The 20,765-nt window shown below is 39.7% G+C and overlaps 2 protein-coding genes across 2 annotated transcripts; both read right to left on the reverse strand.

The window, feature by feature from the left end:
- Positions 1-419: 419 nt before the first annotated feature.
- On the reverse strand, positions 420-3,098 carry si:dkey-73n8.3 (uncharacterized protein LOC100150965 homolog). The gene is made up of 7 exons (XM_053342333.1): positions 3,093-3,098; positions 2,703-2,841; positions 2,239-2,394; positions 2,006-2,110; positions 1,600-1,809; positions 787-979; positions 420-522 (listed from the first exon to the last, which is right to left on the reverse strand). The coding sequence occupies exons 1-7, from the start codon at positions 3,096-3,098 to the stop codon at positions 420-422; spliced, it is 912 nt and encodes a 303-aa protein (XP_053198308.1).
- Positions 3,099-6,853: 3,755 nt separating this feature from the next.
- tnfrsf11a (tumor necrosis factor receptor superfamily, member 11a, NFKB activator) lies at positions 6,854-19,972 on the reverse strand. Its single transcript, XM_053342585.1, has 10 exons — positions 19,898-19,972; positions 14,786-14,864; positions 14,292-14,417; positions 13,194-13,340; positions 13,016-13,106; positions 11,778-11,854; positions 11,514-11,621; positions 11,336-11,385; positions 10,176-11,118; positions 6,854-7,137 (listed from the first exon to the last, which is right to left on the reverse strand). The coding sequence occupies exons 1-10, from the start codon at positions 19,970-19,972 to the stop codon at positions 6,854-6,856; spliced, it is 1,980 nt and encodes a 659-aa protein (XP_053198560.1).
- Between the last annotated feature and the right edge of the window lie 793 nt (positions 19,973-20,765).

Genomic DNA, 20,765 nt, shown 5'->3' on the forward strand with positions numbered 1-20,765 from the left:
GGTCCTCCCAGGTCAGATGGACAATGCTATTAAATGCCTTATCTTGTTTTGAGGATTTCCAAAACAGGCTGTCTGCTGTAAAATATATTGAATGACTCATTTTTAAATCTGACATCTGAATCAAAGCATAAAACTCGAGAACAATCAATAGTTTGGGATATCAGTTGTATTTTTTTATTAGCAACAACTACATTCATTTCCAATACCCACTTATTAGCATCTCAACTTTTCTGACTTTTACCATTTCAACTCCTACTGATGTCTGCTTTGGTAGGCTATTCTGTATGTTTACTTATACAATTCTTGTCTATCACTTACATAACATTCTGAGTATGATGTTTGTAGTATATCACTGCACAAACATGTGCACATGATGTTTCTTTATAGCATGCAGGAGAAAATATTTTAGGTTTGTGAGCTCATCTCCAGCGGATGCCTAGTAGGTGGCAGCTCACAGCCCACAGCTTTAAGGCAGTGCCGTCATCCTGAGCTGCCCTGGCACTATTCGCAATGGCACAGTCCCTGAAAGGAAAGGAAAGGAAAGGAAAGGAAAGACTGAATCCTTATGCATGATATATATTTTAGTGGATTTTCAAGAATCCTACCAAGTAACAGCAGAGCAACTGACATCTTTTAAGTACACTATTATTGTCATTACTTAAAGTACACCAATGTTATTGATTGAATGTGTGGTACAATGCTGCTTCTTGTTTTCATTTCCTAAATGGCTTTGGATGGCTGATTTGACTCATCTGACAATTTCATGCAACAGCACCACAAACTCACTTGTAGTATCCTCCAGTGAGCAGCTGGTTCTCAGGAGTTACAGTACAGTAGATGATGGTGTGGGCTCCCTCTGCCGAAGTCTTTAACAGAAAACTGAAGGTTTTCACTAAGCCGACAATGGGCCAGCTTATATGCCTTGTTATTTCAGTGTTCACCACTCCAGGATCCACCGCGTAAACCATCACACCTAGAACTGGAAGTAATGGGTTGAACTGAATACACAGCTGAGAACGTGAGTTTCTTTCAGATTGGTCGATTTGGATGCCAACTTCTCAAATCACTGAATGCTTTTTTTTATTGAATTACATTGTTAATATTGCTTTGTTTAAAAGAAAACCCCTGACAACAACCAAACCATATTCAAACATTGATTACATAATGCAGGAAGTTAAAACAAGAAAATGTGTTTGGTTTATTATCAGAATATTTTACACAATAATAGCATAAGCATAAAATCCACTCATTGGTAAGTTGATGATAATAAATTACAATAAAACAAACTGATTCTTACTTTACTTTATACTGTTACTAGTTCTGTGAGGATTAATAGTGAGGCAGATAGACAAGGTTTAATAGGTGGAGCGGTAATTACTTCTTTTAGAGTGTTATTTTCTACAAACATGTTGTTCCTTGCTCTGTTTCTTGCCCAGAGCGGTTGTGGTTGAGGCATGAGACTCTCACACTGGCAAAAGATGCAGATCCATTTTTTATGCTCAGCAAGAGAGATAGGAGAGGCAAAAAGCATACATTGTGCATGATCTCACTCTCTCTCTTACACACAATCACAAACACATACACACACATCCTATGTACCTTCCATCCTTTTGGCCATCTCTCTGGTAAACAGGTTGTTAGCCAGCTTGCTCTGTGCGTAGGCCCTGACAGGATGGTAGTTCTTCTCACCGCTCAGGTCATCAAACTGGATCTTGCCCATGGCGTGAGCTGATGATGACACGTTGATGACCCGGGATGGGGCAGAGTGCTTGAGCAAATCAAGTAGCAGGTAGGTCAGAAAGAAATGACCTAGAGAGGGAGAAAGGGAGTGAGAAGATGAGAAGAAAATGAGCCTGTTGATCAGTTGTTCTAGTGCTGCTGGTTAAACAGTAATGAGGGCAGTTGGCATGAACCTAAGAAAGTCAATGGGGTTATTTTAATCAATAAGAGGACCCATAGTGGCTTGCCAAACTTTCTATACATCTTCAACATTTTCATCTCATACCCAAATGATTGACTCCAAACTGCATCTCATATCCATCCACTGTCTTGGCATAAGGACACATAGCCACTCCAGCATTGTTGATCAGGTAGTGAAGAGCCTTCTCAGCTGGAAAACAAAATCCAGGTTATTTTAACTTCAAAAGACTTATTTACAGTCTTTTGTAGGTGTGTGTGTGTGTGTGTGTGTGTGTGTGTGTGTGTGTGTGTGTGTGTGTGTGTGTGTGTGCCACCCACTGTTGTAGATATTCTCAGCAAACTGGCAGATCGATTTGGTGTCAGCCAGATCCAGTTGCCTGGCGACAACCTTGGCTCCCTTCACCTCTTTCATGATATCTCGAGCCGCTTGCTCTCCTTTTGCCATGTCTCTGCACGCCAAAATCACCCGTGCCCCTAGAGAGATTATTACCTCTTAATACTGAAGTGTGTGGTTGCATGTACAAACATGCTGAAATCTGAACAAGGTTAAACAATGACCTTACTTTTTAATCATTTATCTTAGCTTCAGTGTTTGTAAGTCAGTATTGCAGTAGTCTTGCTCATCAACATTATTTATTCCAATACATTAAAGAATTTATTGCTTAAAGCACTTCATTATGTGTATGTGTAATGATAGTATGAGTTAGACTTAAGACATTTCCACTCTGAGTCACACTGAAATAAATGATACGTCTCAGCAGTCAATTTCCTGTCTTTCTTGCCTCTGCTGGCCAGGTCTTTAGCCGTTTCTTTGCCTATTCCTGTATTGGCGCCCGTTACTATTGCTGTCTTCCCATCCAGACGCACATCTGAAGTCCACTTGGAGAAAATCAGAGACCTGAGAAGAAGTGATTGGAGGCACTGAACATAATGTTGAGACCCAATTGTACTTACTAAAAAAAATAAGTGTTGTTTATGCAACCTATTTGCATAAACTTACAGCAACTAAATTACAAGGTGGGTGAGGTTTACTATGTAGGACAAAACTGTGAATGTCAGACTCCACAGCCATCATATAATAAGAACTTAAAGGTCATAGGTTTTGAAGGTTGACTTGGCAACTTAAGTTATACTTCAGTTTCTGTCTGAAGCAATTTCCACCCAGCTAGTACAGCCATTTCCACCCAGCTAGTACTCAAAACAGCATAAATAAAAGGCTTTTGTTTGCATTTTTTTCCCCAGATTCTTTTTAGTTTAAATGGCATTTAGTTCTAAAACAACATCATTCCTGAAACACCTCAACACATTTTTAAAATTCAAAGTAGTGGTAGAATGTTACTGATTATCTTCTTTATTTCTGTCGACAATGTCTTAAACGAGAAGACTCTTACCTGAATGCTTGCATTTTGGTAGCTGATGACACAAAATTATGATATTCCTCCTGAAATTTGAGAGGCTCCTTGTTTCTCAAAAAACTGCTTCAAGACTGAGGTCTGGAGATGTGGCAGAGTGGAAGACACAGAAATTAGAGATAGAGGAATGACAGCCTTTTTGACCTTAAAATGGATATGTGTTTGGCAGTCATTATCACACACAAATCCCCCTCTGTTGAAAGTCTTTATTTGTAACTAATCAATTGAGGCAGAATTTCAGAAAGGGTTCTCATAAGAATAAATAACAGAGAACTATTCATGTATTTACTGCCAACTTTGTGAACCCTACGCTGACTCAGCATAATAAATTCTGCACAACAGATTAATGTGATGTAATACATCTTTTTTTCTCATCGATATTCTTCCCAAAAATGACTATTGCAAGTTTCCATGGCGTCTGTCTGTAGTAAAGGAAGTATTCAGATCTGTTACCAGGGCAAAAATAAGAATTGGGAATATATTCCATTACATGTAAAAGTCTTATATAAGTGTAGAATATGTTACAGTGTTTAGTCATTGATGCATTAAAGGATAGATTCGCAGTGTCTCAAGTCTGAAATGTCTCCTGTTCATACTGATTATTACAAGATGCCCTCCAAATGTGCTTACAGTGTATGTGATAGGAAGCAAGACCTCCTCATTTTAGCAAAAATGTACTGGCAATATGAGGCTTTATCAATCTGAGTGAGTCAAATTATGTGGATATCTTCCAGTCACAGTCTGTTTAGTGTAAATGTTCCCTCTTTGTGTCTTGACAGTTTTCCTACTCAGTTGCAATTCATTCATTTTGATGGCTAAAGGCTCATATTAGCTTCAAATGAACTTTAAAATACATACAGACATTTGTATAAAACGAACACTTTGAATTTCGTCCCCCATCACTTGTACAGAAAGGTCATTATGAAGGGATCTCTTAATGGTTAGTATGTAAAAGAAGAATGATTACAGCAAAAAATCATGTGTCAGTGATCATTTAGGCAATTAGGCCTGTTGTTTTAGGACAGGCTTGGCTATCCTTTAACCTATAAGCAGCATTTTAAGGTTGCAACTGCTGGTGGTGGTGTTGCTAAGTCAAATGCCTTTGTAATTTGATCTAAAGCAATTCATCACATTCATCATATACCTTGCCAGCAAGATTTGTAAAGGGAAGAATCACCATTAGTGAAAACTACCTAATCTTATTTTAGCACCTGTGCAGGTGAAATTCAAAACCTGGATCCACAGGTGAGGCGACTATAATTTCAGCATTTCACCATTGTGGACTTTCTGGTGCTTTCCACAGGAGGGTTTAAGTGATTTTACAGCTGCATGTGAGACTAATTTCTGATTTAGGTGACACTGGCAGTTTTTTTGATCCATTAAAGTGCTGCAGGGAAACCAAATTCGTATTATTACTCAAGAGAAGGATTCCCCTTATTCTTTTTATTTGTATAATATAACTTGTTTTTGCATTTTTATTTTGTTTTATAGAGACCATAGGCATAGGCTTCGGTCAATTTAGGACAGAAAAAGTGACCAACTGGTCATGTCCTAATTGTGAAAGTCAGAATTTTTATAACCATTACAAATGTTTCTCATCCTAACATGCAGTTACCACTAGGCTGGACTGTAGCACCACACAGTGGGTTAGAATTTCCTATATACCTTCAGTCAAATGAGAGTTGAATGTTTTCTCACATGAGGAGGTTGAAATCACTTCAATCTACAGTCAGGTCCTGTGTTGGCCGCCTCGCCAGGTCTCATGTAAACCATGTGAAATCCAGTCATAACTTCCTGTTTTCACAAACAACTTACACACAAGTGTGCACACATACACACATTTATAAACATACTCCTGCTGACCCAAACCAGGCCTAAATGAGTGCTGCCAGCTCCTCTCATGTGGTCTCTCTGTGACGCTAGCTGGTCTGACTGCTAGATTCGTTTCGCCTCACAGCTGCTCGCCATCCCCAGCCATGATGAAAGGCTGCCTGTCTGTCACCACTGGGACAAAGACAAAGAAGGCTTGCCACATGTGTAATTAGCTTGGCTTCACAAAAATTATAGATCATCTGGAGGAGATAAATGACTCTTTCATTGTAATTTGTCGATCCAAGAATAGGAAAGTTGACAGAGAGAAACCACAGAATGCACGATGGCAACCATCCATGAAAGGATTAGATGCAAAACATTTTTAATTTCAATCAAAATATTCTTTCAGTCATTCATTGCAATAGATTTGATTGATATGTACATAATTATTGTAAGGCTGCATACATATGATAAGGTTGTATGTGAACAGTCCCTTTAAACTCCTACAGTGTGCATTTTGCCTGCTGTTAATGGCTCCATTTAAAATATTCACACCTCAAATCAACTGAGAGGAAGCACAAAAGGAATATTCATTCTCATTTTAAAAATACATTATGCTTTCTTGTCTTCGGAAATATACTGTATTCAAACAATGATCACATATGCATATTCTGAAATAATACATAAACAATCTGATATGTAAAATTATTTAAAACAAATCATTATAAACAATCGGACATTTTACTTTTCTTCATTAAGACTTGCATGTTAAAACATACTAAAATAAGACAAACTAATAACAAAATAGCTTATCAAATGCATAGCATTTTTCTTAGACACAAACTGCACACATGGTGCAGTAAGAAGAGAATTTTTAAAAAGTCTACATACACACAAGCATCGCACCAAAACTGGATGTGTCACTTTATTGTAACAAAGCTTTCATTAGACCCTGCAACCCCAAAAAGAGAGGATTCACTCAAAGAAATGTCATAAATTCATCATATTTTTGAACAAACTTTGATTGTTTCTCGCCAACTCTTAATGTAGCTAGTAGATTACATTTTCTACCATCCAAATATTTACTTTCATGATATGATTTTGTGAGGGGAAGCACATCATTTCCACATGGTGGATATTGAATTTTGTAAGGAAACTCTTCAAATCATCCAAATGTCAAACTCAGAAAAGCTAAAAACTAGTTGGCTGGGTGTTTTTGTACGGGGTAGTCTACAAGCTTTAAACTCTCTGATTTGACGATAAAAAGTGGGAATGAGGAATGTAGTAAATTCTTTGCATGAGGACCCAGCTGCAATTTCCATACAAACAGTAAAAACATGACGTTCTTCCAGTCTGAACCCTAGTTCCACATCCATTTCCCAACAAAATTCCCCATCATTGTCTGAAATGGAGGGAGTTTCCATTAAAAAGTGCCTGCAGCTTTCCACTGGAAAATGAAAAAAGGCATGTGAGATGCTAAAGGCACGGTTCAGTGACTTTTGTGGGAAATGGGATGCCATAGAAGATAAATCAATATAGGAGTAGATGGTTAGCTTCACTTCCCTAATTTATAATGTCAAAAAGAGCTATCACATACAGTATAGGGCAACAGAAATCATCAAAGGTTGTTTTTCAGTGTGTAATTGATGTTTAGGGAGTATGGAGTATGGAGATGATCACGGTACTGACGTAAAATACAGCCACTAGTTTCACTTTCCACGTGGCCGCTCCTCCATCACTTCTCGGACAAGCAGTGTCTCTTCTTGCAAGGTGCTGTGGGCAATGGAGTCCCCTGGTGACCTCAGACTACTCTCGAAAAACTGAGCTGTCTCACTGGCCTCTTCCTGGACGGGGCTACTGAATGCATCGTCCAGCTCTGCCCCATCACTGCCAAAAGACGTCTGGCTGACATAGACGACGATGACGTCACTGCTGAAGTTCATCACCTGACCGCTGGAGATGAAGGTGGTGTTGTTGTTCCCAGACACCTGACCTGAATGGAAAGATGTTGGAGGGAGAACGAGAAAATGATCATGAGAAGTAGAAGAAAATAAGATGTTGGCACAAGTGAAGTAACATGATTTATGGACAATGTGCCTTAAGTGGGGGTAGTGTGAAGAAACCATTGATTTGCAGGGGTAACTCATGACAAATGAATCAACATTTCCTATGTAACTGGCGTAAAAATGTTAAGTGCAATGACGCCCTATTGGGTAAAATGTAGAAATACTATATATATATCTATATATAGTATAATTGTGTAAGACAACCACACACACAGGCAGACAGAGCTTCCCCTATTCATGACGCAAGTGAAGAAGGGACTAAATCTTGGCTAACCTCAGATGACAAATGGACAGTGGGTGTAATGACCTTGCAAGATGACCACAGAAAGGCCACAGCTTCATACACCACCATATCATATCCTTTTTGACCGTTTCAGACTGCCTAGCACATTTTAGCGTGAGAAAATCAAGACTTCTGAAAACAAGTCAGTTGTCAAAGATTTATGGTTTAAACACATGACTGAATAAATGCAGCAAAAGTACTGTTCAACTCTTTATGACCTTTACTCCAAGTCCAACCACATGTTTATCCAAAGAAAGAATGTTTCACAAATTATCTCAACTTCATTTATATCATTCAAAAAACATCTGTATTAATTGACTCACTGTTTTCATTCTGATCACACACGCATCAGAGTCAACCAGGTGGGTTAGGAAATCAATTATGTGCTTCTGTGTGTAACCGATGTTTCACCAGATTAAGTTTCTGGTTCCTATTTTATCCAGCCTCCTGTCTGACTTTCCAGTCTACAGAATGAGCCGACCCTCCGTGACTCACAGCTAATGCCTCGTCTGTTCACACATACATCTGTGCACAAACACACACCAGTAAAATGTAAGCAAACACACTTTAGCAGACACTTTTACACATGTACACACACACTGCCATAGCCCTATAAAGCTGCAGAGACAGACACACAAAATCGCACACTCACCAAGACAGCGTCTCTGTGCTCCCCATCTGAGAGCCTTTCCCGGAATACCAGTCTGAGAGGTCTGGCTTGGAAATATGTCATTTTCACCACAACTTTGAAAACAAAGCTTTGTGGAATCTGCTTGGGTTCTTCTGTTTATCCATCTTTAATACCAAGCTGATTTTTCTGGATGCCCAACAACAGCAGCAATATCATCGACTGACAGGGGTTTTAAACCAAGGACTAGAGTTGAACTCTTGTGGAACATCTCTCATGTTCAACCTCAAAGAAAAACCACACATTTACAAATCTGCCCAAATCCTGCTTATTTTACCTGGGCGACTGCCAGTTGGTTAACCCCAAAACTGCTCCAGAGAGTGACCAGCAGATAAGACTGATGTTTCATCATGTTTTGATTTGAGGAGGTGTTTAAAAACTCTGTATACAGGTGTGACCTTTGACCTTTAAATATCATGTTTGTGAATTCTATTTAATTATCTGTTATTACTGCATGATGGGAAATGGTGTTCGTTTCAAGCCAGTAAATGTGTAATTAAAGTACCCAGTCATCAGTGAGAGTCCAAAAAAATCTTCACAAGTTTGTGTGTGTGTGTTTTTGTTGGGTAGGCAGAGTTATAAAAGTATTACTCAAGCTGCTCACATCTTGCTTCAATTAAAGCTGTGGTCACTTTGCGCAACCCTATGGAACTCCGGGTAAACAGGAGCATTGTACATGGCATAGTTCACACTGACACACACACACAACAGTGTATGTTACAGTGTGGTTCTGGTGGTTCACTAGCTCATCAAACACACACACATATCCTATTCCTGCTCTCTGTGTGGTCCCCCCAAATTTGGGTTCCAAATATCAATACTGGCGTTGATAAAACATATTTCTTGGTACACTGGCGTTGATAAAAACATATTTCCTGGAAACAATCACACAAACCTCCTATTCTTATGCTGAAAACCAATTCTCTGTTATATGTTGTCCTCAGCATGTTACCTAATAATACCCCAGTTTGAGCTAACCACTGTCCTGAGCAGACTGCTCTAATAATACTGCTTTTAAACTAACCATAACCACTTAGTGTTTGAGGCATAATGCATAAATATGTTTCTCTGAGATTTTTCTTGTTGGCAGCATTGTGAAGGCCTCAAAGAGAACAATACAAGTTCAACCATGTGACAGTAAAACTTTCCATTAAAACCAACTAAAATTTCATTCTGTTATTCTTGGTGAATTGTTCCACTTATTCTGCGGAAACAGAACACTGCCAGTGTATCAAATCATGTACGGGTATGACTCTGTGGCAATACAGGGTTGACTGCCTACTCAAACACTGAATACAGAATCCACCTGGCAAACACAACTGTGGTCACACAGTCTTTTTAATAAGCCATTATCCCCAAAGCTCACAACCACTGTGCACTCAGTTTTCATTGACAATAAAATGAGGAGTCATAGCAAAAATATTGTCTTCCATAGCATCTTTGTACAGCCCAAAAGAGCTAAAAATAGCTTATTTTTCTGGGAATTGACAGACGAAGATGTATGGCAGCCCATTTCTGCCACGAAAAAAAAAAGAATGATGTGAACAGTAATAATCAGTGAAAATGGGATACCAAGTCAGAATAACAAGGTTGACTATACAATTGAAAAGTAGATAATTATAAGTAAAAATTGATTGAAGTGAAAACAATTGAATTGTAAATCTTTTGGACTTTGTAAGTCATAATTACCAACTAAACAATTAAAACTTGACTGACCAATTTATGGCATATGAAGTCAGTGTTATAATATACTAAGATAAAAGTATGACTTATAAGTGAAATTGAAGTGAAATATATATGAAATTATAAGAAAATAAGTCAGAATTATTAGATATTAATAATTACTTTGTCTTGAAAAGTCCTAATTTTGACCCACTAACTCAGCATTTTGACTGACTTACTGTCACTTACTGTCTTTTTTTTCCCTTTATTGTCAGAAATGAGCTTCCATACAGTTTATGTGGGCTTCGTGAAGTTTTTACATTTTAACCTACCTGAGGTAAGAGTTGGTTCTGCCAGCTGGCTCTGAAGACTTTCAGGTGGGCATTCCAGCTCTGAGTCCCCAGAAGAGAGCTTGTTTCCTCTGCTGTCACCCCAGGAAAGTCCCTGGCCGTGGTCCTGGCTGGAGGCCTCCGTGGGCTTGTCCAGATAGAGATCTCCGACAGATGAGGACGTCATTAAAGGGCTGACTGAAGTCATCACAGAAGCTGCACTGGGGGTGCTATTCTCTGTGGAGGTGGAGTCTGTGCTTGCCAGTCTATATAATTCCTCCTGTTTCCCTAGTGACCTGTCTTTCAGGTGGGGTTTGAACTCTGGCCTTGCCTGAGCCTGAGACAACGGCAGGCAGAGTTCAGGATGTGGGCTCGATGGAGGGATTACAGAGGAGGTGTGGTGGAGAGGAAGAGACAGAGAGACAAGAGATGAAACACTTGTCTCACTCTTGTACAGATTAACCTTTTCTTGATCCCTTTCATTCTCACTTTTTTCCTCTTTCCCCCTCTCATCTGCATCCAGCCCTCCACAGAAGCAGGTTCTGGGAATCCCAGAGCTGACAGCCTGGCTACAGTCCTCATTCTCTCCTACTTCCAGTGGCTCACGTGCCGAAATTACACACAGGCAAGAACCTGCCAACAGCGGAGACACACTCACAATTTCCTCTTCTTCAGACACCTCCTCAGGTTCCCCAGACCCTTCGCTCAGTTCCTCCATCACTGCCTTCCCCTTTGTCCCTTCTTTCTCTGTCATATTCCCTGTTAGGGGCAGTGACACCTTCACATCGGTAACAGTGGTGGGATAGGTGCATGGGGTCTCATCAGCAGGGTTGTGGGGGGCTTGGCAAATGAGTTTGGTCGTCTCACATGGTGTACATTTGGCATTTCCTGGGCCACCTCCTATTCCTCCTGCTGCTCCGCTGTGGTAAAGAGGTGCCAAGGTCTCCTAAAACATAAAAAAAATTTAAAGCAGGTTTTACTTGCATGAATGCATGTAAAAAATATATAATTATTAAAATCCATGTAGTAAGACATACAAGTGCTGTAATTGTTTTTAATTCTTCCATTGGTCATATATTTCATAAACAATCTAATATATAGGTGAAATTACTTGCAATATTTCTGAATGTGTCCACGTCCATTCAACTGAAATGTCATCTTACCTGCTGTATTCTAGTCCTCTTCAGATTCTGAACACAGGAGCGCAGATTTACTGGACAAAAAAACAACACGTTGTACCTTAATACTGATTAAAATGCAGGTGTAGCACTCTTAATTAGAACAGTAATAAAACAATAAAGTTAAGGGAGAACTTTAAGATGAGTGCAGTCTGTAACCTACCAGAGAGTAATTTCAGTTTGTCCTTGTAGCAGAAGAGGAGCAGGATGAGCAAACAGAGAACAGTGATGACTGACAGCAATGAAACTAGAACCCAGGAGGGTGCTGCACCTGCAAGAGAGATGAGTTCAAAGCTTGCTTTTTCTACTCTGCATCTACTGTGAGTCATAAATGTCTGCAGTGAACATAATAATTCCGTCAGGTGTTTTCATGCAGTTGTATACACTTTGCATTAAATTGACTTAGTGTCATGATATTCTGTCTTACTAGTGACATGTTGTCCACACACTGCGTCAGTCTGAGCACTGCCTGGCCGTTTTTCACTCCTGGCCTCAGCCTTACAACTGGGAGAGAGAGGATAAAATTATGAAAACAGAGAATCAGAAACAGGTTTGCACATACAAGGAATTTGCCTTGGTCTTCAGTGTTGCCAACTATTTTCAGTGGAAAGTAGCTACAGTCTAATGTTTGTGTTAGTGGGGGTCCTGGACCTTGATGATGATGTTGATGATGTTGGCTGTAGATGAGAAGAAACTGTTCTTGCGTTGTCAAGTTTTGGTCTTGACAGACAACAGCATCTTGGTAAAGGGGAGTGTTTCAATAAGATTATGCCTGGTGTGAGAGGGGTCTACTAGGATCTTTCCTGCTCCATCAAGGTCCTGAAGGGATGCCAGATTGCAGTCGATCACCTTCTCAGCACAGCAGATGATACGCTGCAGTCTGCCCTTGTCCTTGGAAGTTGTGGCAGTGCAACAGATGGTGATATAGGAGTTGAGGATGGAGTTCGTGGTAGCATTGTAGAAGTGCACCAATCATTGATTTCGGCAGGATGAAATTCTTCAGCTGCTGCAGGAAGTACCGTCCTCTGCTAGGCCCTCTTGGTGAGGGTGCTGATGTTCAGCTCCCACTTGAGGTCCTGGCTGATGATGGTTCCCAGGAAACAGAAGGACTTTACAGTGTCGACTGGGGAGCCACACAGGGCAAATAGGGTGGCTAGGGTTGTGTTTCATCCAAAATCCACAACCATCCGTACTGTCTTCAGAAAGCTGAGTTCTAAGTTGTCTCGTCCACAACAAGTCATCAGATGGTTAATCGCCCACTTGTAGGTATCGTTTCACCAGAAATGAGCCCATTGAGGACAGTAAAGAGGAACACTTGTACATGTTGACATTCAATTTTTTCCCTCTATAGTGAACCAGCCTTTATAGTTGGCCGGATCTGTGGTAATGGTGGAAGGAGAGAGAAGGACAGATGAAAGAAAAAAACAAAATTCTCCCTCTTTCTCTCCAACGTCATGACAGATCCGGCCAGCAGTGGAAGCTGGTGTCTGGTCCAGGGTTCCAGGGGAAGTGGTGTGCATATTACTCATAACAGATGGCTGGCAGTGAGTACACCTACCCCAATGCATTTTCCCTTCACAATGTCAAAATATTCCAGGCTAAAAAGTGTGTGTGTGTGTTTGTGTGTGTGTGTGTGTGTGTGAGCATGTATGTGTATATGCTTACTTAGTCCATTGTTTGCATTGTTCAGCACTGTTTTCAGCAGAGAAGAAGCCTTTCTTACACGGAACACAAATCTTCCTTCCGTTAGTTGACTCTGGAATTAAGAAGATAAATTGTAATAAATTGTCTCTATAATTGCTTGATATATCTTCATTATTAGATATGCAGATTTATGTCTTACCAGGGTCCAACTCGAGTCCATGACCAGGTGGGCAGGTGGGCATCCTCTCACAGTACTCGCAGTTGATGGGAAAGCATTGGAAGTTAGGATGGCAGCGACATGGTTCCTCTGCCTCAAAGTTTTCAGGCCTTGGCATGAAGCCCTTACCTGGAGGTCAAATGAGGCAGTATTTTAGTGCAAATCATAACAGGCTTCTTTTTGGCTGGACCGGCCACAGACCAGCTCTATAACCATGAATGTCCGTCGTTGACTGACTGACTCATCGAGCGATGAAGTTACACCACTTGTCATCCAGCCTAGTATTGCAGTTTCCCCATTGGCCATTGCTCTTTGAAAATGAATTAATGCAAACAGTTTCAATGATGTCCTCAGGGGTCATTTACAGAGAAGCCCCAAGCATGAGACCATATGTTTTACAGACAGATACACACAGATACAACAGCAGGGGCAGTTAACAGATAATTAGAATAGTTATAATTAAAATTAAAATAAGTTCTCTTTCAAATCAAATATCCCACAATATGAGTGGAAAGTATTGTTTTTAAAACTGCATTTTTTCATTCTTTTTTTAAATCAAAAGTTGTGTAATCATGTCATGTGATATGCTATTTAAGACATTTTAGCAACAAATATTACTGGCACCACTTAATATCCAGGAATTCATATTGTAGACTCTACCACTAACTATCCTTGTAACAAACTTGCCATAATTTATCATGTTAGTTTTGATATAGTCTTTTTTAGTATTATGTTGCCGCTTGTGAGATTGACTTTGTTACAAAGATTTAGAGATAACTCTAAGATAATAAAACAGATGCAATTTTAGTTTCACAAATGCATCCACAGGACTCTCTCCTGTTACTCTTTAATTTGAGTTCACCTCATCAAATGTTTTTTTACAGCTACCTTTTCTGTGGTGATCAGAGCATTGTTCAATACAAAAAGTGAAGATTGTGGCCATTTCTGAGGTCATAGTTTATTGTTGTAGTGGTATTTAATGGGTGCACTGTTGCAATTGTATAGTAAAGGTATATGTAGCAAAGTCTTTTAATGGTCTTTCAAAGTTTTGGCATCTGTGTGCAAGCTGCAGCTACTGACCTGGATCACAGAACTTCTGCTGAAGACAGCGTGTCTCTTGGGTCCAGCCGGGCTGGTATTCTCCACGGTCACATTTACTACATCGAGTCTCGTTGGAACCATTGCACTCAGAATACAAACGTAAACCTAATAAATAAAAAAAAGACACAGAGGGAGGGTAGAGAAGAAAGACAGATGGATTTAACAACCCATACATAATCACAGTAACCACTAAAAACCTAATGGAAGAAGGGAAAAGAGGAAGGAAATTGACACTTAAGTGGTAGCTAGTTTTGTGGGTCAGATGTAAATGCAGATTGTGTGTGCACAAAATGTTCCATTTATAAACATACTTCCTCTTTAAACTAAGGATCTTTGTGAAGGGAAATCTATTTTTATGTTATGCTGAATCCATTGAGTAAAACAGAAATTCAATATGCTCACACTACATTCTTGTGTTATACTTGATTCCTGTATGTGTGTGTGTGTGTGTGTGTGTGTGTGTGGTTTATTACCTGGTCCACACTTGTTGCAGCATCTGGAGCCTTTTAGATAATGTTTTTCATCACACTGAAGAGATTTGGAGACTCCGTTCTAAAAGATAATAAGACACAACATAAGTTTAGCTTTATATATGACAGGAAACAGGAATCCTTGAACAGCATACATAACATTTAAAGAATATTAAGATCTATCATTTTAGTGCTTCATGGTTTCCTCAGTGTATGCTATACTTTACTATGTCCATCTTTCTCCATCTTAAGATCATCTTTTAAATCTGCAGATGATATTTTGAGATGGCGGTGAGTAATGAGAGGAAGAGGATGGTTAAAACATTTCCAAGACATGCCCAGGAATTCTTTCCACACTCTCAGAAGCACCTGACCACATCGACTGTGCACCCTCCAAACCAGCAAACCAAACTTCAATAGTACCCAATTACACAAGGAGAACCAACTGAAATTAAATGCAATCATCTCCAGTTGGCTTGGAATTAATAAACACATTTTGGCTGCAAACGGTCTCCTGATTCCCACTCTTGTTCCATTTAAAGATAATTACTAGCTTCTGGAAAGATGACCTGTTCGTTAAACTGCTTATTACACTAAGTGATGAGAAAAAGAAAGTCTTGTGGCAGCAGTTAAGCTAAAATGTATCATAGTTCTTAAAAGGTCATTCTTAACTTGGTATAATGTTACAGTATGTTTCCTGTTGTCACTCAACAGTGCGTGCTACAGCATTAGTAGAGAGTACCAGAGCTCTTGTTATGGGCAACAGGAAAGTGAACAGTGTTAGATCAGTCCATGTTTTAAACAATTAATGGGAATTCAAGAAAGGGTCTCTAAAGGTAAGACATGTGGGTAGACAGACATATTGCACACACCCTACAGCCACCCAAACTTAGGGGCTTGCCACATTGCTGAATTAGAGAATCTGGCTGTTATGACAAAAGCAATGCCAAAGCCACAGCGTCTATATATAAACGTAGAAAAATATAACCTATAGGTCTCACTCCACTCTGACCTTCTTTTACTCCTTCAGCCCTTCTGAAAGCTTTATACACTCATTCACTCATATCCTATAATTTGTATTGTACAGAAATACTGTCTCTGATGAGTTCCAGTCCTATACAAGGCCAGTCAAGTGAAAAGTGACAAATCCATCCTCCTGCTCTTCCCAAAGGAAATATTCAGAATAAATACTACATAGAGTTTAGAGCTTCTGAAACGACTGCATGAGTCTCTTCATCTTGCAGTTATCATTTACTTTGGATGTTATAGCCATGCAGTCAATTGTTGTAAATGTGATAAGTCAGATAATTGATTCCTCATTTTAAAGACTGAGTGCATCCCCAGATTTCCTACGACTGAATGGGCTTCAGTGTCATATAAACCTGCCAACCCTGTGAAAACAATTACTTCTTGATCGCGGAAGTTAATTCTTGATGACAGTTGAGCAAATTGTGCAGAGGATAACCATGAGATGCTGTTGAAAGAACTGGAAAAAGCTTGTTTTTGTCAAATACCCATCTTACTTTTGTTGAATTTTTAATTTAGTTAAACCCTTGATTCAGAATTGATTCCAGGAGACCATTGTTTTTTTTCCTGAGCACAAAATTGAACATTTAAAAATACAGCAATAGTATCAATTTCAATAAAAAAACATAAAGGGTAAGGAACATCTCCTCTCTCTTGTTATTTCTCTCTGGTTCTCACACCTCCACTTAAGACACTGTTTAGTCTCAATGTCTCTCCAGCCTCAAGCAACGACAGAACAACATGAACACTGGCAAAACGTTTAATTACCTTAACTCAGCTTCTCACACATCAGCCAGTCTTTGTTTTAAAATCTAACCAGAGGCATAATGATGCACAGTGCTCATAGCTCGGACCGCAGCACTAATGAGGACCATGTGCTACAGCAGACTTAAGTGACAGAAGTAGGAGAGGTTCCCATGCTAAGAGTCCTGTGTCATTGTGCTGGGATAGATGTATGGATGTATGGATGTATGGATGTATAGATGTATGGATGTATGGATGTATAGATGTATGGATGCATGGTGTAAGGTGGAAGTACAATATACAATTGTAAGAGTGGTCAATCTCCACAAGTGGGACAGAGGGCACAGGAAGCCAAAAGAATGCTGGGAATTGTATTTTTGTTACTACCACATCTAAACATTGGCTTTGAGTTATGTGAGGTAGAACATTTTGAGTCACTAAATATATACTGATCCACTAAGTTGTGTGTGTGTGTGTGTGTGTGTGCGTATGTATGTATGTGTGTGTGTGTGTGTGTGTGTGTGTGTGTTGCTATTTACACATGAGTAACTTCTTCTGCTATCCTTATGGAATGTAAATGATAAATTTTAGAGTGAATACTTGGTATAAAGTTATTAATTTAGTGTTATGTGAAGTTTAGGTTTAGGGGTGTGGTGGTTATGGTTAAATATAAGTCTCCAGGAAATTAAGGTAAGTCAATGAAATGTCCTCTGAAGTGGTGGAAAAAACAACTGTGTGTGTGTGTGTTTATTTGTGTGTGTGTGTGTGTGTGTGTGTGTGTGTGTGTGTGTGTGTGTGTATGTTTTTCTGTGTGTATTTCCAACATAAACTGTTAAAATAAATATTTGACCATATTTTCCAGTTTTGGTTATCTTTTAAAAACCTTCAGCAGTTATATGATCCTATCAAACAGGAGTAGGACGCAGAGTGCATTCCATTTACTGTCAAGCTGCTAGAGAATTTGCATAACGGCAGTTGGCGCCAAGCCAAGAGAAGCACAGTGTGACTTTTTGGCCTGTAGGGGTTTCAGGGATCCACGATAAGGTGCTGTAAAAGCATATTGCACAACAATTGAATCTTTGTATAATGTTTGCACCTGTGATTATTTTTTTTAAAGCCATAAAAAACAAGTCCTTTGAAGTGCCACCTGCACATGTTGTGGTTTTTACCTGTGCTAAATGATTTTTTTTTTCACAATCTCATACTCCTGATTAACATGTTTAAAACTTTCAAACAATATGAGCCTCAAAAACATTGTGCATCTGTTTGCCATTTTTAAGGAAACTGGCTTCATTGCTACATAGTTCATAAAAATGAGTATCAAGTAACTTTTCCTGAGGAAAATCCTCTGGTGCACAAGAACGGACATATGTTTGTGTGTAAGGAATGGTGATTTCTTCATAACAGAAAGAAAAGCTAGAAAGTTAGTCAGAAGATACTAACCATAGATTAAAAGCTCATATCAATGTTAATATTTTCAATACAAGTAGACAGGGGTTAATCTGAAGGTATTAGAAGCAATATTAAAGGTATTAAGGCAATTATAAATGATCCTCCTTCCGCCACACAAAGCTCTTTTGTCATTACAAGGGATGCAACATCTATAAAGTGAATGTTTCTCTTGTCTGCATGGTTAAATCAAGTTTGGATCTGCAGGCCTGAGGCAATACAGTGTTATTGCTCAAGCTGAGTTAGACATAACACTGATTACTGATGCTGTGGTGGGTGGGTGGACTGCAGGATGGATGGATGGTTGGAGCAACAGAAGGGAGAACATGTGATGAAGAAGACCACAGATGTGAAGGAGACTTCCCGCTTCAGATGAATGGGAATTGGGAAAGAGGTATTATGATTTTAGTTGAATGAGTGTGCACATTCAGGGGTGAATTCATGGATGGATAGATGAGCTGGATAACAAGAGCAGGGGACATATGGGTAGGCAAGTACATTAATCCACCAAAAGCTCAGCTCACACATGATATATTGACTTTTAAAGCTCTCAACATCTTGAAGTAATCTTGTGTTGCTCAATGTCAAACACACAGTTAGAAATGAATTTGGAGTGAACTGGATGAAGTGGTTGAATACCAAGAAAATGAAGGGGAATTCTTCGGGGATACTGTGAGTCAGTAATGGCAAGACCATGGTGAGAACAGACCAAAGCCAAAGTTTTGCAGTGTCACCTTAAAATGTCGATGAAAAACATAACTTCCTTTCCACACTCTGACTAATTTTCTGGGCACCATATCTGTTATTGCTCACTTTTGTTACCACTACTTCAAAAAAAAAATATTGGACTGCATGGATAAGATGCAGTGCCCTCCCAAGTATTATCTCTTGCAACACTTTTAGTGGAGCGAAGAAGGAAAAACAAAGGAAGAGAGACCGTCTGTTCCAGTCATAGTCATAACGATGCTGGCTTACAGTAATGCAGGCAAACAGGCAGTGATAGATCGCTGGTGCCCAGAAGTCCCACCACTACAACCACATCTTGTAAACTACTCCACCTGGACAGAGTTAGCTTCTTGGACTAAATAACAACATGGACAACAACATGTCATGGGCCATTCACTTTTTCCTCCCCCAAGTTTAACCTTGGCAGAGGATCAGCTGATGATGAAGTTGCATCAGGACTAAATGGGAACCCTAAAAATCCAAGCCAAAGCCAAACAAAATCACAGAGCTATAAGATAAAGAATCATAGAGTTCTGTGCTGTATACAACATGATTAACACATCCATGCAATCAAGTGCCTGTAATTTTAATTTTTATTTAAATGTACAAAACCGTTCCCCCTTTCTCTTTAGTGGCTTTCTGTGGGATCCCTATTGGCCCGTGCACCTCATTGTGAGAACCTCTCCTAATGAGGCTCTTGATGAACCTTTTGGCCTGAGCGGGTCCCCTTCGGACCGGGAGAGAATGCTTGGTGGAGGGAGAGGAACATCCAGCCGCCAGCGGTGATTTTGCGGTCAGGACAGGAGAGGTGGACTCGATCCAAACACAACTTTTTCCAGTCAGTGTCCGCGCGTAAAAAATCCAACACCCTCCTCCCCTGGCTTCTCCCTCTGTCCAGTTCATACAAATCATCAGATGTGATGACACATATTGTGGTCTACTGTTACATATCTCCTTGTCTATCTTCTCAATGAAAAACATCTGTATTGTTTTGCATTGCCTCTCTCATTCCAATCTAACATGACAGCACATTAAAAGCAGAGCGATGAGACAGGACACACAATAAAGTAATTATCAATTATTTTGGTTGCTATACACTCAAGTAATTATCTAAATAGTGTAAAACGTTTAACTCTAACAGCAGAAGCATTTTTTAATTTTATTTTTTACCTGTGCGTAAAAGGTGACAATGACACATGTTATCCAGCCACGGAATATCCATATCGTTGAAAAGTTCAGCCTCATCTTTGCTGGTTGATGAAGACAACTTCTTGGACAAACTTTTCAGTCTCAGCCAAGCAGCTAATATCCGACTTTCCAGATTCCTCTTGAAATGTCCGTACAGTCACTCACTTCTTCTTCTTGTGTGCGTAAATGTGGCCGAACCTCCACAGCGATTCATAGGGCATTCTTGCGCCGCGATACCCAGTAAGGCAGCTGTGGTTCTCACGTCTCTCCTCTTCCTTCTGTTGTCACCCACGCTTTGTGGAAGGAGCTGCTTGCAACAGCTTGTAAAAACTGACTGACTGGCTTTAGGGAGGGAGGGAACTCCTCCCACGTTGTCATATGTAGAAAAAAAACGCTCATCCCCTTCTCTCCCTCCTTGTTCTGTGCACTATTCTTTCTCAAAACACGAGTTATAAAGCAGGCATTGTTGTCAGTGAGGTACAGTAAGATTTCTGGTAATATACATTGGAATTAGAAATGCTGTGATTACATTCTGTGACAGTCTACCCAAATCACATATGTGCCAGCACTACACATTCAGTTCAGTTTGCTAAGTGGTACTTTTCATGATTGGCCAAACAAGAGATATGACCTTATATCAAATTCATACTAGCATTCAGATATCATCCCATAAGCTGGAGGCAAAGCATGTGGTCACTTTCATAGAGTTCACTTCCTTTATTTTCTCCCATTCATCATGGGAGTGAGTAGGCAGGTCTCAGCATAGTTCCTGGAGCGTGGGTCCTGCTGGAACAGCCATGACCATATCTATGGGCTACAGAAGTCATTTATTCAAAAGTATTGGAGACAG

Source organism: Scomber japonicus, chromosome 21 (assembly GCF_027409825.1).
Source record: "Scomber japonicus isolate fScoJap1 chromosome 21, fScoJap1.pri, whole genome shotgun sequence".
NCBI lineage: Eukaryota > Metazoa > Chordata > Actinopteri > Scombriformes > Scombridae > Scomber > Scomber japonicus.

Excerpts from the sequence above, each read along its gene's own strand:
- si:dkey-73n8.3 (XM_053342333.1), bottom strand. Across the intron at positions 980-1,599 it reads GATGGCCAAAAGGATGGAAG|TTCTAGGTGTGATGGTTTAC; the intron begins GTACATAGGATG and ends CATTACTTCCAG. Across the intron at positions 523-786 it reads CTCACTGGAGGATACTACAA|GGACTGTGCCATTGCGAATA; the intron begins GTGAGTTTGTGG and ends CTTTCCTTTCAG.
- tnfrsf11a (XM_053342585.1), bottom strand. The coding sequence starts at position 19,972 with ATGAGGCTGAACTTTTCAACGATATGGATATTCCGTGGCTGGATAACA. Across the intron at positions 11,119-11,335 it reads AGAGGACTAGAATACAGCAG|GAGACCTTGGCACCTCTTTA; the intron begins GTAAGATGACAT and ends TTTATGTTTTAG. Across the intron at positions 7,138-10,175 it reads AGAACCAACTCTTACCTCAG|GTCAGGTGTCTGGGAACAAC; the intron begins GTAGGTTAAAAT and ends CTTTCCATTCAG.